Below are 16,075 nucleotides of genomic sequence, written 5' to 3'. Positions count from 1 at the left end.
AAAAAATTGAAAATTGTTTAAGAATATTTTGAGTTATAGCAATTTAAAGCAACCCCATTTTTTATAGAAAAAACTAATTAAATTTAAACAAAAATTCTTTTTTTCATATTTATGTTATGATTTTGCTTATTAAATAAATGGTGAATTAGTGCAAAAAATTTCAAAACTCTAAAGTATATAATAAAAAAAAATTTCAAAATGTGTCCCGGACCCCCTTAAAATTTCATCATTACCAACATAATAAAAATGATCAACAGATTAGTGAAAATGCATAGTAACAAGCATCATATGCTGATTAAGAAAAATACATTCTTATTCATTTTCCGGAGAGATTCATTTCAATCTAGTTATGACCAACAGAATGAGAAAACAAAGGAAAAATACGCACTCAAGACCTTTGAAAGAATTCAGATACTGGTTAAATATCTGAATCATTTCCTTAAAAATGGCATAGCTGAAGACATTTTATTTGGTTGAAAGAAACAAATCACGTTCATATTGCATGTCTGGTTCAGAGTCATGTTTGCAAATGGTGTAATCCATCAAACCACGATCTTCTGCACACACACAAAACTGAACACAAAATGTCACCAGGAATGAATTGCACTGAAAGAGCACTTTGTCAAGCTTCACGTAGAAAATTTCTTGGAAAGTCATTTCTATTCGTGGCTCTTTTATTTTTCCATTGTCAATATCAGCAGAAACAAAAGAAGAAAAAAAAATCTAACTTAGTTGCGCTTTGATATTGAATAACATTTCGTGAAAAGTCAAATGTTGGTTGAATCTAAGTTATTTCTCGCTAGTAGTTTTCTGTCGCAATCGTAAGTTGGTTTAAAATTCTCACTTGCTTAATGCGACGACATTATCTTTCCAATATTAATCAAATGTGTTTGTCGATGACGTAAAGTTTCAAACGGATATCGTACATTATAACTACATTTCGATTCTTGGCTCTTCTGTTTTTCTTTCATTAAATATCAGAAGAAATAAAAGAATATCAAACTGAATTGAATTTTGATGTGAAATAACATGATGCAAAATTTTATTTTGATTGAATCAGAATTTCTCTGTGCTGAATCTTCTGTCGTAATCGTGAGTTCATTTCAATTGCCAACTGGCTTCTTACGAAAAGGAATCATTCAAGTATTTCAAAGACAATCAGATAGTTTATCTATGACGTTAGATTCCCAACTCGTATCGCATATTATAAGACGATGATAAATATTTTTCAAAAAGAAACTCAAGCTGACAAGGAGTCAAAGCACTTGGAGTATTTTATGTATCGACTAACATATCTTTTCAATATCTTTCAATTTAACATTTTCGCAATAGATTCATCCACAAGTTTAAAATGCCTTATAGTTGTCCAGTGATCGTTTCTCCAGTAACTTTTCACCTTCTTTCAATTCCGCAGCAAAATCTTTGATAAGGTCTCTGAAATTGAGCGGCTCCAAGTTCTTGCACAACAGATGCAAGAGAAACCAATCACCGAGGTTTGCGCGAGAGAGGACCACGTGCAAATCCTTCTTGTCGACGATCCTGGACCTGGACCGGAGGGCCAGGAACCTGGAGGCTGGCCAGAAGATGATCAACATGCGATAAGCGAGCACTATGGCGGACAACACTGCCAGTGTGATGAACCAGAACCAGAGGAAGATGTAGATCTTCTCGTTCAGGATGTTTAGAGGCAGGATGCAGAGAGCGTCGTGTTTCTGGACGTCTCCAGAAGAGCCGTAACGATGGAAGGTGCATTTGGTCATTCTGGGGAATACTCTGACCATGGGATCCGTCCTGTATTCCTGGTCTAGTCCCGTGAAGTGCAGGACTTCTGTTCCAAACCTAAATGACAGATGTTTCGTTTTCAGTTCATAATGACAGTGAAATGAGTCATTAAAAATATATATTTGAGCATTCACATAAATAATATAGCATGCCAATGACAATATGAATTCATATTTCCTTTCACGATTAAGTTAACGAAATTTATTTTTTCAAGTAGCTTAAAATTTTATTTAGCAATACACTTTGCATTCCCAAAAGTAGTACAACAATAGCCATAATCTTTCCCTTAGATTGCAATTTGGGAGTAAATTCTGATTGGTTGCAACATTCCAGTGTTTTGGCAAAATCATTAACTTTAACAAAACTTTCAGATTACTTGCCATAGAATATTAATCAACCTTTTCCTTATTTATTATGTGCTCTGATATTGTTAATTCGATTCATCATGTTCCCCCAAATAGGACTCTTAGGAGTTGTTCATGTTTAAAAAATATTTTTACCAGATTAAACAATTTTGATGATTTTTGTCTTTTTAAATCTTGCAAACTTTTTAACATTAATTGTCGTGATTTAGGTATTTTTAACATGTCATTTTACAATTTTAGGTCTAGATGCTTTAATATTTTTAATGTATAATTTGTTTTAATTGTCATTTTTACATTATTTTTGCCAATGCAGTTGGATTTTCTCTGTAGTGTGCAATACTTTAAAAACAAAACAAATAAATAAATAAATAAACTTAGTGCTGTGGTCGAAACCAAACGTTTTCAGTTGGATGAAAACAATAACTACAGCAAGTATTTTCATTTTTCCTATCCAACAGTGATTATTGCCAAGTTGGGATCTAGGATATGTTCATATTTCTATACGATAAGGGAAAACTTTTTTTTTTTTTTACAAAAAAGTTAGAATAAACAGTTACTGATTGAGAAAGCATTTTATAAGTTATTTATTTTCAACGTTTGTGACTTAAAAAAAAAACTATTCACTCCTTTCCCACCCCTTTTAGTTTTATTTTTAGGACTCAGCGAAAAGCCTGCAGATCACTTTTTTGTTTTAGCTCGGACTCTGATTTAAAACTAGCAAACTGTAAAATTAAATATCCCCACAATCCTAAAAAACAGTTTTGTTAAGCAGACGTTTTGATTTACTTGTAAGATATAATTTTTCATAACTCTTTATTCTTTCAGGCGTTTTCATTCAAAAACAATTGATTCAAGTGATGTGTACGATCTAAATATACAGCGATAAGCATATTTTCTTAAAAAATCTCTTTTGCAAATGGAGGACGTAAACCTTCGTTATTTTTATGTAATTTACATATTATAAATTTAATACGCACTGTCACTTTCTTCGCTTATTTGTCAATAAAAACGGGACATTTTTGGAAGACAATAGGTACATAAATTACTTTTTTCACAACTACACACGAGTCAGTCACGTTTGTTGATTTTACCAGAGACAAGGTATAAGGTAATCTTTGAATTATACTTTTTTGTTCTCTTAGCCCTGAGCAGAGCCACACGTAACATCTTATCTTTTTTTACTTCCTTTTACATGAAAGGAAGTATTGTATTCGCGAAAAAATTTTCACTCAAAAATCGAACTTAATTTCCATTTTGCTCACCCCCGAATGAATGTTTTTTTTTCCGACTCGACCACACGTGGATAAGTGCCTAAGAACGTATAAACACGCGAAATAACCATTTTGACGATTCCCGAGTTAATGACAACGAGTTTTCTCGTGACGTCTGTATGTACGTATGTATGTATGTATGTATGTGCGTATGTGCTTATGTGCTTATGTGCGTACGTGCGTACGTGCGTATGTGCATACGTGCGTATGTTCGTGTGTATGTCGCATAACTCAAGAACGGAATGTCCTAGAAAGTTGAAATTTGGTACGTAGACTCCTAGTAAGGTCTAGTTGTATACCTCTCCTTTTGGTTGCATTTGGGTGTTTCTAAAGGGGTCTTTTGCCCCTTTTTGGACGGGGGGAAATCATTGTCAATTTCGATGTAAACTCCAGTGGTGTTATAATTTGGTGGACACTTGGCGATATATCGCCAGTCTTTTGATCACCAAGTTTTGTCGCCAACTTGGCGACAAGTTTGGCGCTTTTTTTTTTCTTTCTTTCTTTTTTTATTTTTAATTTGGTTTCAATTTGACCACTGTTGGTGATATTTAGAGAGTAAACTATTGAATCACATTAAAACTGACAATAATGAATATTACATTAAATTGGAGTAAAAGGAAGTCATATGATGCACACATCAGCTCGTTTCTTCTCTATCTAGAACCGCTTTAGTAGTTCTTCTCTTTTACTGTTACAAAATAATTCGTATAAAGAAATACCGTGTACAAGTGGGTTTCGTAATATTGAGCTAATGCTAAGTTATTTACTTTATATTATATTAATCTTCCTGGTACAAGGATAACCTAAAATGTTGACGTGTAATTCATTGCGATAATTTCTTTTTAAACAAGTTGAGTACAACCTCTTTTTATTCGGACTAAGTGGGGCATAAGGCAATCAGGATAAACGAAAATCCGGACAGTCCTTGTAGTAGGGAAAATAAGCAAAACACGCTCTTAAATAAGCAGACTTATCTTTTATTACAGCAAAAAACGATACTTTGTAACAAAATTAAATACGATACGCTCCCTTCTTTTAATATCATTTAAATTAATTCAATTGCAGTGGTGTCGCACTGACGCCACAAAACGCCTTTTTTTAGATTACCATTATTTATTGTACGACCTATGCAGGAGCTATTAAAAGCTAATAGTTGGAGTATTTATACTTTCGTTCATGGTATAACAAATTAGCATTATTTTTAAACTGAATGTAATTTTTTTGGCACTACAAAATTTATCCGGATAAACAAGAAATTCGGATAAAATACGGCCGGATAAACGAAGTTCTACTACATTAACAGAATCATGCTAAGTTTTGAGTTTTTTGATACGCTGTAAGAAAATTCTGAAACGTCACCGGTTATTTCCGGGCAACGATCCAAGATTTTACGTGTCTCCACTAGGTTCGTGCGAAAATCAAGTACTTTTGTAAAAACCTTCACTCAATTGCTACAAGGTGCGTGAATGCAGACTTTTAACTGTAGTAGAAAATATTTCAGCTACCAGTGTCAAAATATTCTCAGCGTAAGTGTTTCGTCTTCAGCTCAACTACGGCCCCATCCAGATTGACTGACCCCAGATTGATTGATGCAAGCGGAATGCTGACAAATAAGGTGTTACGTATTGGCGTGCAATCCTGCATTATCTTTGGCCATATTTCTTAGAATTGTTCCTTCACCAACAAATCAGACAGTTCATTTCTATTGTCTAGGAATGGCTCAAAATTTTCAACGTGAACGTTTTTGGTTGTGTGTCATCGATGTCGGTATCCTCGTTGGTTTTGGCCGCCTTTGTCACTCCTAAAAGCTCTTCTTCTTGTGAATTCTGAACTGTATGAGTTTACTTTAACTTTACTTATGGAAAGAGCTCTGGAACCAATCGCATAAAATGTCTCCAGTGGCCCAAGCTCGATTATTAGCACGCCAAAATGCAGTTGAGTACGCGTAATCTGCAATCTTTAGAAAATTGGAATTTGAAAGAGGGAAAATTTTATCTGTTTTCACTGCCGCCTCCGCGTAAAACCGAAACTCTCCACGTAAAATAAAATAAAGTTGCCAAATCTTAAACCGCGTATAATCGAAACCGCGTAAAACGAGGGTCTACTGTAGTTAGTATGTGGTGAACTGATGAACAAGAGCGATGAGTAAGGTTGTAGCACTGGTGCAAGTGGAATCAGTTGATGTTTTTTCTGTGAAAACGCTAAGCATGCTTTTTTAGTATTATAATTACATTTAAAGCATTAATAATGCATTGATTGCAATGAATAAAACTGCTTGCAGTTTCCGAGGATTGGTGACGAGGGCGGTGGCTCACTATAATTGAGACAAACTTACGCAGGCAGCATTGTGAAGGCTACGCAGATCCTAATCGCAGCATTACGACGCTCCCAGGGTAGGTTTTCCCAAACCGTAGTTAATAATTAAAATCCTAATGCACCATAAAAAGGCAACTTATATGAAAAATTAACACACTTGAACTAGGCTAACAGTGTTTTGTTCACTAACTTCAAAAGTTCTTTTTAATAAGTAAACTTGTTGTAGAAATTTATTGATAACACTTTTATTCCTAATGGAATTTCAAACAGAATTTTACTACCACAACTCAAAGTAATAATGCTAGAGATGAAAACCAGGCAAGAGCTCTGAAAAATGTATAGAACAATGAATAAATAAATAAATAAATAAAAATAAAAAAATAAAGGAAAAATACATTAGAATAAAATAGATTTAACTGCGTCAAATCATTTTTTTCTGCGCGCGCCTGGAGAAGGGGAGGGGGTCCACGAATTTCGTAATTTTTTCGGAGGGGGTCAGTGGAGTTCTGAAGTTTGGGAACCTCTGGGCTAATTTATATTTAAACAGCATTAACACGAGTATGAAAAATTAGTTTCTTTTTCTTCTTATAAATATACATATCTCTAACCATAATAATAGCAGGGCGGCGCATCTCAAAAAAAAAAAAAAAAAGATAATAATCTCTGCTAATGATAAATCTCAAAGTCTGTCCGGATCTCTCTGTCTGTATGCGCGTATATAAATGCTTAACCCTTTAGTTCGTGGTAAGACATATGAGTCAGACTAATTGCACTTTTATTAATTCTAAATTCAATAAAAAATTGTATAATTTTGGAACACTAAGAATATGTTATTTACGTAGACTTGTTACAGGTGAAAAGAAAGAAAAAGCAGACTGTCGCAATACCTTAAGAAAACGTCGGCAATTTTTCATAAGTGGGTTCTTCTATCACCTTTCATGGCCGAAGCGATTGTCAAATCAAACGTCCAGTAAAGATATTTTTAACAGGAAGAAAGGAAGGTTGTGGGGTTAGAGAAAGAAGAAAGTTTTTGTTTGCACGAACACTTTTCCAACTATTAAACCATATTCAGTTTGTTGAGCTTTTTTTTTTACTGGGAAAAGTTTCTGAGGATACTGCAGCAGCCATTTTTTCGAGGGGGTAGAGTATGGAATGTTCCCTAAGACATTTCAATATTTTATCTGTCTGCATTTAAGTAATGACCCTTCCCAAAACTAGAAGCTGAGAAGCCCTTGATTGTGATGCAGTTCCCGAGGGGGATATAATTTTCTATTTGCGAACATACATAATTAACTTCAGTCTTTTAATGGTTTTCTTAAACGTATAATTTTAAAATTAAAATATCAAATCTAGATGAAATTTGCATTTAAACAACAATTTAAAGCGAAATTAGTTTATCCGCAATATATTTTGCTATTATTTTCTGCAATTAAATAGTGCTTAAAATTAAAATTATCATTATTTCTTTATTTTTACATTGCATGTATCACACATCCAATTCCATCACACCATAAGTGCAAAACTTTAACTTTTTTTACAACATTATTGCAGTGTTACTTTGTTGGACTTTGATTTGATATGCAATTAAAGTTCATTAAATTTAATAACAGTACATAGTTATTAAGTTGAATTATATTTCGTTTCAAAATCCAACCTGTTATCATTGCAATGCGCCAAAGAATAAAAAATCAAATATTTTCACTTACCGGCGGAATTAACCTGGATGTACGATATATTTAATGTGTTCGTGGGGGGGGGGGGCGCATTTAATTACACTTTGCGTATTATAATTATAACATTGCATTTAGATAAGATAGATATATTGTTTATTTTTGGATATAGTTTACAATTTTTTGAAATTGTGCTTTCTTTAACGGGAATTTCAAGCAATTTTATAACTTTTGAAAATTGTGTCCTAGTTCAAACTGAACAATTCAATTAAAATATTTTACGTATTTTTTTTTATTTTATTTTTAATGCTTTATTGGTAAAGGTAACCAGAAATAACGATTACTTTTCAAGAGAATACAAGGAGCTTACCAGAAATCCTATGACTTGGTTTCGAACAGAAATACTTTTTATTACCAAGAAAGCCGACAACGTGAAAAAAGTACAAACTTGCAAAAAAAAGTAGCTTACTTAATTTAAATCTTATTGTACTTAGTGTTTTTATCATTCTATATTTTTATTGTGAAGCTTTTTTTTTTTTGAAAAACTGTTGACATTGTAGCAATGATAGAAAAAACCCACATTTTTTTTCAAATATATTACCTACTCGGATTAATTCCATAATACGCAAAATAATTTGAAAAACGTAATAGAAATAACAGTGCTGGTGGCATGACATAATAAGGAGTAAAGAACAGCAAGTAAATAAATAAAACAATAACAATAATATATGGAGGGTTCAAGGCATAAGTTTTATCTGACGTCAAGGAATTTATAGTCCTTGAAATGAAGGAACTTTTTTTTTCTTTAAATCTATAATACATGAAAGTATCCAATATCTTTAATACAAGATTAGGACTTAAGTAACAGCAGTATTGATTTACTAAGGGTCTGGGTTCATTCTTGAAAATATATCCTAAGGTTACTTTTTTGTGAATTTCAATTGATTTTTCAAGATAATACGATTAGTTTTGTGCTAGCAGTTCGTGAGAAGTTCTTAATTTTTTGATTAGTTTATAATATGTTTTCTTTGTGAAAAATTCGATAAATGAATTAATATAAAATTAAAACTATACAGATATCATTAGTTCGGTTTGAAAGTGACAACAAGTAAACGGTTTGAATTTGTTTTATGATTACTTTTTTTTTTCTAAAATGTCCGTTTTTTGGAATAGTACTTTTCATGAGAGATCTTTTTCTTTTTTCTATGTTTTTCCTACTTTTCTGCAATAATTTTTTTCCCTGCATTTTTTTTCACGTTTTCTACAAACGATTTTTTTTTCCTTTAAATCGCCTGTTTTCTGCGATTATATTGTTTTAAATACATTTATTTATTAATTTAATTTTTGAGCCCCCGATATTCGAAACGAGATTTTTTTGAAGAGTTCGTTTTATTGTGTTCGATATTTTTCAATCAAGGATCCGTTTTTTGTGCTCTAGAATTTTTTACAAAGGGTGTTCACTGTTCACTTTTACTATCAAGATTTGACTGAAAGGTCTTTTTCGATCATCCATTTTACAGAAGATTTCCTTTTTCAATATTGAGTTTAGTGAAGGGCTCGTTTTAAGACCCAAAATAAGAGCTAAGTAAATATGTCTCTGTAGTATGGATAATTTTTAACCGAAGTTTGGCGCGAAATGCATGCCAGTGTGAAAAAAATGGGCCTAGTTACTTTATGCACAGATCCCTCCATATATGACTTTCAAAAATTGGAAAATAAACAAGACTTACCTGCTAAACTCTCCTCCAAGAAAGGTATCAATGAGATATATCTGCCCGATGACGTTGACGAGATTCAGGACCTCGCAGATGGTGTAACAAAGGACATAATTGGAATGGTTATACAGGTGGTTCTTGAGGTATCCAATAAGCAGCTCTTTACCCTGCTCCTTGTCCTCCTTCTTCAATATGGGACAGTTCAATCCCAGAAGTAAATTCCTGACTTTACCTCCTTCCCAAGTTTTCCACAGATACCGCGGGACATAAAAGAAGATCGCTTGCAGGAACAGCACGAAACAGACCCACTGGTAGTAGGAGTGGTACTTTCGGGTTTCTCCTTCAGTGTATTTATCAATACCAGGATGGGGCACATCGATACCCACGCGTTTGTTCCAGGCGTCGGGGAGGGTGAAGGTGGTGTGGATCCAGCAGAACGTCTCCAGGACGTCCTCGGGGATGTCGTCGTTCTGTATGCAGTCGATGGGGTCGCCGAAGTACTGTCGACAGGTGACTAGGATGCTGAAGGCAACGAGACACAGAACGGTGAATTTGTAATGGAGCCGGAATATATTGTTGTCGATGCAGACGCCATCGATTTTGGTGATGCTTTTCAGTGATTCAAAAACGTCAAACATGTTTGGTAGTTTCCGCTCTTAAAATTCAGACAATTCAGGAATATACTTGGAAATAATCAATTTGATGTTTAGGTCCACGAGAGAACTGAGCGAAAAAACTATGGTAAATTTTCAAGCAAAGTGCGGTACAGCAGTAAACCTTTTACGCCTCTTATCAGCTATGAACTTTTCTTGTGATTCATGCGCTTTTGCTTATCTCTTAAATAGCTCATATATCTTACGCACACATGAAAGAAGTTTCACGAACGAAGAAAGGTCTTTCTGAATAAGCTGCTAAAATCGCTTAACAAGAATACACTTGAAACAGAAGTCTTTACATGCATTAGTTTTGGCTAAATTGCTGTTTGAGATCTAACATAGCAAAAAAATCTGAAAAGAATAGTACATTTAGACTTTGACGAGATTGTTTTACGAAAACTACTTGGTCTTGCAGATTTAAATCTAATCACACAGTTGAATGATTGTATTGGATTTTTTTTCGTTTATGTTTTTCTTAGAAGATGCTATTGTAAATGCATGTAATTAAAAGTTTACCGAAAATAATATTTAAAATGCATCTTCACAGCTGCTCATTCAAGAAGGCAACTCAGAAACTGAAACAGACATCTTCTTCTTCGAGCTGAATCAGCGTCTCATTTGACATTCATCTCAAAACCGAAACAAAGTGGTTCTCACGGCTCTACAAGCCACAAGAATTGGCCAAGGATCCGAACTTCACCAGGGAGAGAGAAGATTCGAGTAGACACAACAAATGCCGCGGGAAACAATGCAACAGAGTTTTATTTCATTGTTCCATTCTGCCACTGGGCTCTAAATCATATTCAGGAGCACTAAATGCCAGAGAGGAGGAGAGCGAGAGAGAGAGATTCGTTTGCTGGAGGAAATGACAGTCGGAGGAAAAAAACGTGACCACCAATGATTTCGAATGCCTGGTTGAGGCTTGTCAGTCACTCTTTTGTTCGATTTTTTTTTTTTTTTTTTTTTTTTTTGTATCAGCGAAAGTTTAACATTGGTGTTTGCTGATGAGAAGAGCATGGAAACGATTTAATTGAAGAATGATACGCAGATTAGTCATTGAAAATAGACGAATAATGAAATCGGGAAATCTGCAGATAAAGATGGCGCTGGGGTTCTTAAATACAGTGAAACCCCAATTCTACGTTTCTCAAGGGAGTTGATTTTTTAAAATAGCGTAAAATGCAGGAAACGTAAAATATGTGAAATACATAGAAAAAAAATAGAAAAAAATTAATGGCCATAAAGATGGGGATCTTAAATGCAGTGAAACCCCGATATTACGTTTCATAAGAGACTGGATTTTTTTAAAAAGAGTAGAATGCGGAAAACGTAAAATACGGGAAATACATTGAGAGCAAAAATCAAATAGGAAAAAGCTAAAGGTAGTAAAGATAACTCTTTTGAACGGTATAATACAGCCGAACTCGCTTATAACAAACACAAAGGGATCGCGATATTTGTTCGTTATAACCGAGTGCTGGTAAAAAGAGAATTCGTGAAAAAAAACCCCATAAAAATGCTTCCTAGTTGCTTTTTTCTTTTTTTTTTCTTTTTTAATTACTGTAGCCTTTATCTCTCTGTCTTGAATCTAATCACTTTCATCTTCAGAAATTATTCCACCTTCTTTCCTACTTTACATTAACTTTCTTTTCTTATTCCTTTCAACAAACTGCTCTTGAGTTCAATGTGTGAATTTTATTGATCTATATTTTCATTTTATGTGGATATGTAAAGTTCCCTTTTAGTGTTTTTTTTTCTTGTTCTAAGTTCTTGTTTATTACTTAATGTATTTATCTTTCAAGTTTTTAGTTTTTAAATTTTTGTTGAAAGTAAGTTGGTTATTCTCATTTTTAATTTTGATATTATTGATGTTGTTCTTTCTTCCCTATTTCTGCTTGTAAATGTAATCAATTGTATTTCTATGTATTCCGGTGCATTCAAAAAGTCAAAAATGTCGTAACCAACACTGTGATCCTTTGGTTTATAATTACATTTCCCCGCTGTTACTTCCCCTCCTTTGACCTGTTCTTCCCTAAATAGTAAACAGCATGGAAATTTGTTACAAAATTACTTCAAGCTCCGGGAGTTTGCACATGGTTTTTTTTTTTTTTTTTTTTTTTTTTTCAAATTTCGAATTAGTTTTTTTATAATTAAATTTTTAAGCTAGAATTTCACGTAAATTGCCTATTAAAGGAATGAAATATTTCCCACACCCCTTGACATTCTATGTCTTCGAAAGAGATTTTTTTTTTTTTTTGTTTTACATCACATATAAAGCTAATTCCAACTGTCTCAATCAATTAGAGCAGCATATATAAGAGTTTCTATTTTAACGGAAAATACTATGCTGAACTCAGCTCGAGCTCTTAAAGTGCAAAATATATTACTAGAGACCACGACGAATACGAATTTGAAAGCGACTTTTCAAACAAAAAAAACTGCCGTTTTGTGGGCCCCTTAGCACCTATAGCTCTGCAAGTTAGTATAAATTAGTTTAAAACCCGGAAAATGGGTGATTTTTTTTTCCAAACGGAAATCGTAACTCGTCTTTTATCTGATTCTTTTTAATTGATGTTTTAAATCGCTGCAAATCAAACAAGATAGCGAAGCAATCTTCGGGGGTTGGTGAGCGTCAGCAAGCAGGGGGCAGAGCTCCTCTAGTTCGTAAAAAAATGTCTCGATAAGCTCTTTTAATTGCTACCTATTTTATTTGTTTTCATTAATGCACAATTTATATGGTTCCCTAAAAGGAGCGGGTCATAACTTATTAAGAGTATCCGAGAATTCATAATGAATAAGTTATCTTCTGTCTAAGATTCTTCCTTTCAATGACCGTTTATGTTATAACTTTTTTCCCATCAGGGAATTAATGATGAACTAGTTACCATCTATAAACGTATTTATTTCAATATCTCAGCTGAGAGGCAGAAAGCGTTTGCTCTGACAGCTGCCTGAGCGTCTTATTGAAAGTCGTAGATTCGATTCCCACCGGTGCCCTGTTGCTTACTTCCTTCTCTTTGTGACGTAAATCTTTCTTATATATTTGTCCTGAGGCAACGCGTTATGCTCGCAAGCCTCTGATACATGTGACGCTGGACAGCTCCTTGTATTGTAATAGTAACAATAATTTATCTTTCCTCTAAAAATATTCATTTCAGTTCCAATAAAGTGCTCAGTGGTGTTTGTGATCTGAAGTTTCCGAAAATTTTGGGTTTCCGTTTCCGAAAATTTTGGGCTGATCACACATTCTAAAACTGAAAAATTATTACAAAAAAAAAAAAAAGAAAGAAAGAAAGAAAAAAAAATCAAAAAGAAAAAAAAAAGTTGGTTTCTTTCAATGATTTTTGTATGCATATTTGAAGTTTTTTACGGGGGAGGGGATGTCAATCTTCCTCATAGTTTCAGAAAATTTTACTTGAGTCCACTATCACCGCTGCAGTGTTCATTTTCCCCTAAGATTTCTTCATATGATCAAATTTACGTCACAACTTTTTGGCGGACTCTATGATGGAAAAAAATGCCACAACTTCAACTGTTTGTTGTTTTTCGCCAATCACTAGCATCCGTGACAGTCGACTAGTATCAATATGGCGATCCTCGTATTTTCCACGAAATTCGATCTGTGCAAGTTCGTATCTATTTGTTCGATTTGCTGTATGTTTAAGAGAAAATTTTTAAAGGTGATGTGTGTAAGGCTGTTTCCAAAGCTTCAGGCGTTAAAGGCAAGTGGATTTTTTTTTTTCATTTTTTCATTATTTGTTATGTAAACATGGCGATTTTTCATGCTTGACAGCTTTTGTTACAAGCTTCAGAATTCAGATTTCATTTGACTTTTTCAAATAACGGTTATTTCTTCCATTTTTACGCCATTGTGAAATTTTTAATGACAGATTCTTGTTTCTGAAATGTCGGAATAGTGTTCTTTTGTTGACGTTCATTCATGTAAATCGCAGCTGATCCTCCGGCAAGTACCAGTTGCGTTAGTTACGTTTGTTGGATATGTTACGGCCAAAGCCCGAAGTTCGGCCAGTTCGCGAAATGGCTGGCCAATTCACGAATTGGCCAAGAGGTTTGGCCAAAGCCCAAAATACTTGCAATTAACATTGTATTTTCTACTTTGGCTGGCCATTTCGCGAAGTGACCGGGAATCCTTGGACAAAGCCCGAAATGATTACGAAAGCTTTTCCATTAACAGATAGACGACACATCTGTCGTTTCCAATGTGACAGCGCGGCGTGCGAGTGGTAGAAACTAGAAAGAAGGGTGCCCAGGGCCGCCGAGAGTCAAATCGAGTTCCATGTCAGTTTCGTCACCAGGCCCGCCTCCCCTATTACTACGTATTGTACGTCACAGGATGCTCTTTTCCTACGTTTTTTGTTGTTGCACTGTAACTGCTTCATAATTTAATGCTTACCTAAGAATTTTTGTGACCTCCACTCCTCTTGTCAGAGAAAATAAGCAGCCCTCAGTCTCCCATTTCTGACCGGTCCCAGGCCGTGTTTCTCAACCTTTCTGTGTTTCTGACACAAATTTTAAGTATAGTTTTCATTCCGAAAGCAAACCTAATGACAGTAAGGAATTTAGTGTGTGCTCCCCTCCCCAGAATTCTATTTAAAATCGGTTCTATTTAAAATCCCTCTTAAATCCAAATTTCTACAAAAACCACATTTCAGAGAAAATCTCCAAGCTAAAATCTATCATGACTAAGAAATTAGGTGTAAAGTAGTGATGAAAATCCAAATTTAGCAACTTAATCGACGGCAACACATGTTTTGAAAATGACTTATTGCACGAATAACATAGACTTGTTTCCATTTAGAAATTAATGAAATAAGTCAAGCTATACCTGCATGACGATGCCCATGCTAAGAATTTAAAGGAAGGTACTTGAATAAATGAAAATCCTCCCTCTCCCATCTCTGATGCAAAATAATCATTTTCTTATACTAAAATGCGTACACTCTTTTCAGAAAACCTTTAAAAAAATCTGTAATTTAAAATATTTCGCTATATGAAAAAGACATTAAATTACATAAACAGTTGCTTTAAAATGTAAAATAATGAAAAAACTCTGTAGTTTTTTCCTCCAAACTCGCCAAGTAACCACGCTACCGTAACCCAATTGATTTGCGAGCGAAGCGAACTCCGATCGATTAGCAATACAACCTTCCTTACGAAATCGTCTTAACAATAATCCCGCTCTATCGCCTTCCTCGCAGAGAAGGTAATTAAAAACACATTTTATTTAGAACAAAAGGAAAATTTCGCTCCTCTATCCCCCGTAGAAGAAAAAGAATTTAGCTCAAATACGCAACTCAAATTATATTAATGGTCATTTCGTATCCTCAAGAAGAAAAAGTTTTGAATTCAAATTTGTATTTCAAATACAGCAAGACGAAGAAAACACCAATTGAAATGCACGCAATCAATTTAACCTTAAACAAATGCAGTAAAACGTGCGTGAAAACGTTTGGAAAAAAAGAAAGAATTAAGATATATACCATGACACAATGAGAAAAACCTTTCCTAAATGTAAAAAAAAAAAGGCAAATAAGCTAAACTTTCTAGCTTTCTTTCTCTTTCGAAATATTGATTAATAAAATTTCGAACTTTACAAAAGAAAAAAACAATACTAAGAGTAAATTTTAAAAAATATGACTTTTATGTATAAAATGTTAATAAAGACATAGTGTAGGGGAATTTCGACAAAAAACGGCGTTAAAGAAATGTTTTTAAATAATATTAACAACAAAACTATTTTCACTTTATATTTGTCTTAAGGAGCCCTTATTACTTTCCAAAGTAATTAAAAAAATTTTGAAGCGATATTTCTTGGTACAATGTGATCTAGGATCTTTAAAATAAGTTTCTTTAAAAAAACCTTTGCATTCTCACACTTTACACAACGCATTTATTTAAGATATAATTCGCTCATTTGAAGGGCGCAAATGTACTTCTTTACACTATCATATTGTTACATCATGTACTGTCACTGAATAATATATATTAATGCTTTAATATAAAAACAGAATAACTCGAGATTATATTTTTATACATTATGATGTCATTTTAAACGCAGAAGTTTCCCTTACATTTGAACTCGTTTCCGAAACAAGGGTACATCAAGAAAAAACACAGAACATAAAAGTACTCATTTTAAAATACAGCAATTTCAACAGTGTAATACAATCAGCTCTTGATTTTCCTCTTCGTACTTTGGCCGATCGTCCATAACCACTTCGCGAATTGGCCGGCCAAAGCCCGAAATGAAGAAAATTTCGGGCTTTGGCCGGTAAGTTT

The 16,075-nt window shown here is 33.9% G+C and overlaps 1 protein-coding gene across 1 annotated transcript; it reads right to left on the bottom strand.

The window, feature by feature from the left end:
* Window positions 1-330: 330 nt before the first annotated feature.
* On the bottom strand, window positions 331-10,599 carry LOC129223432 (innexin inx2-like). The gene is made up of 2 exons (XM_054858043.1): window positions 9,135-10,599; window positions 331-1,839 (listed from the first exon to the last, which is right to left on the bottom strand). The coding sequence occupies exons 1-2, from the start codon at window positions 9,755-9,757 to the stop codon at window positions 1,347-1,349; spliced, it is 1,116 nt and encodes a 371-aa protein (XP_054714018.1). The 5' UTR covers window positions 9,758-10,599; the 3' UTR covers window positions 331-1,346.
* Window positions 10,600-16,075: the final 5,476 nt, after the last annotated feature.

This window comes from Uloborus diversus, chromosome 5 (assembly GCF_026930045.1).
Source record: "Uloborus diversus isolate 005 chromosome 5, Udiv.v.3.1, whole genome shotgun sequence".
NCBI classification, from domain to species: Eukaryota; Metazoa; Arthropoda; class Arachnida; order Araneae; family Uloboridae; genus Uloborus; species Uloborus diversus.
The sequence above is the reverse complement of the archived record's forward strand: the minus strand, read 5'-3'. Positions and strand labels throughout refer to the sequence as shown.

Bases quoted from the DNA above. Each gene is read 5' to 3' on its own strand.
- LOC129223432 (XM_054858043.1), bottom strand. From the start codon at position 9,757: ATGTTTGACGTTTTTGAATCACTGAAAAGCATCACCAAAATCGATGGC. The intron at 1,840-9,134 runs GTAAGTCTTGTT...TCTGTCATTTAG, and splicing joins CTTGGAGGAGAGTTTAGCAG to GTTTGGAACAGAAGTCCTGC.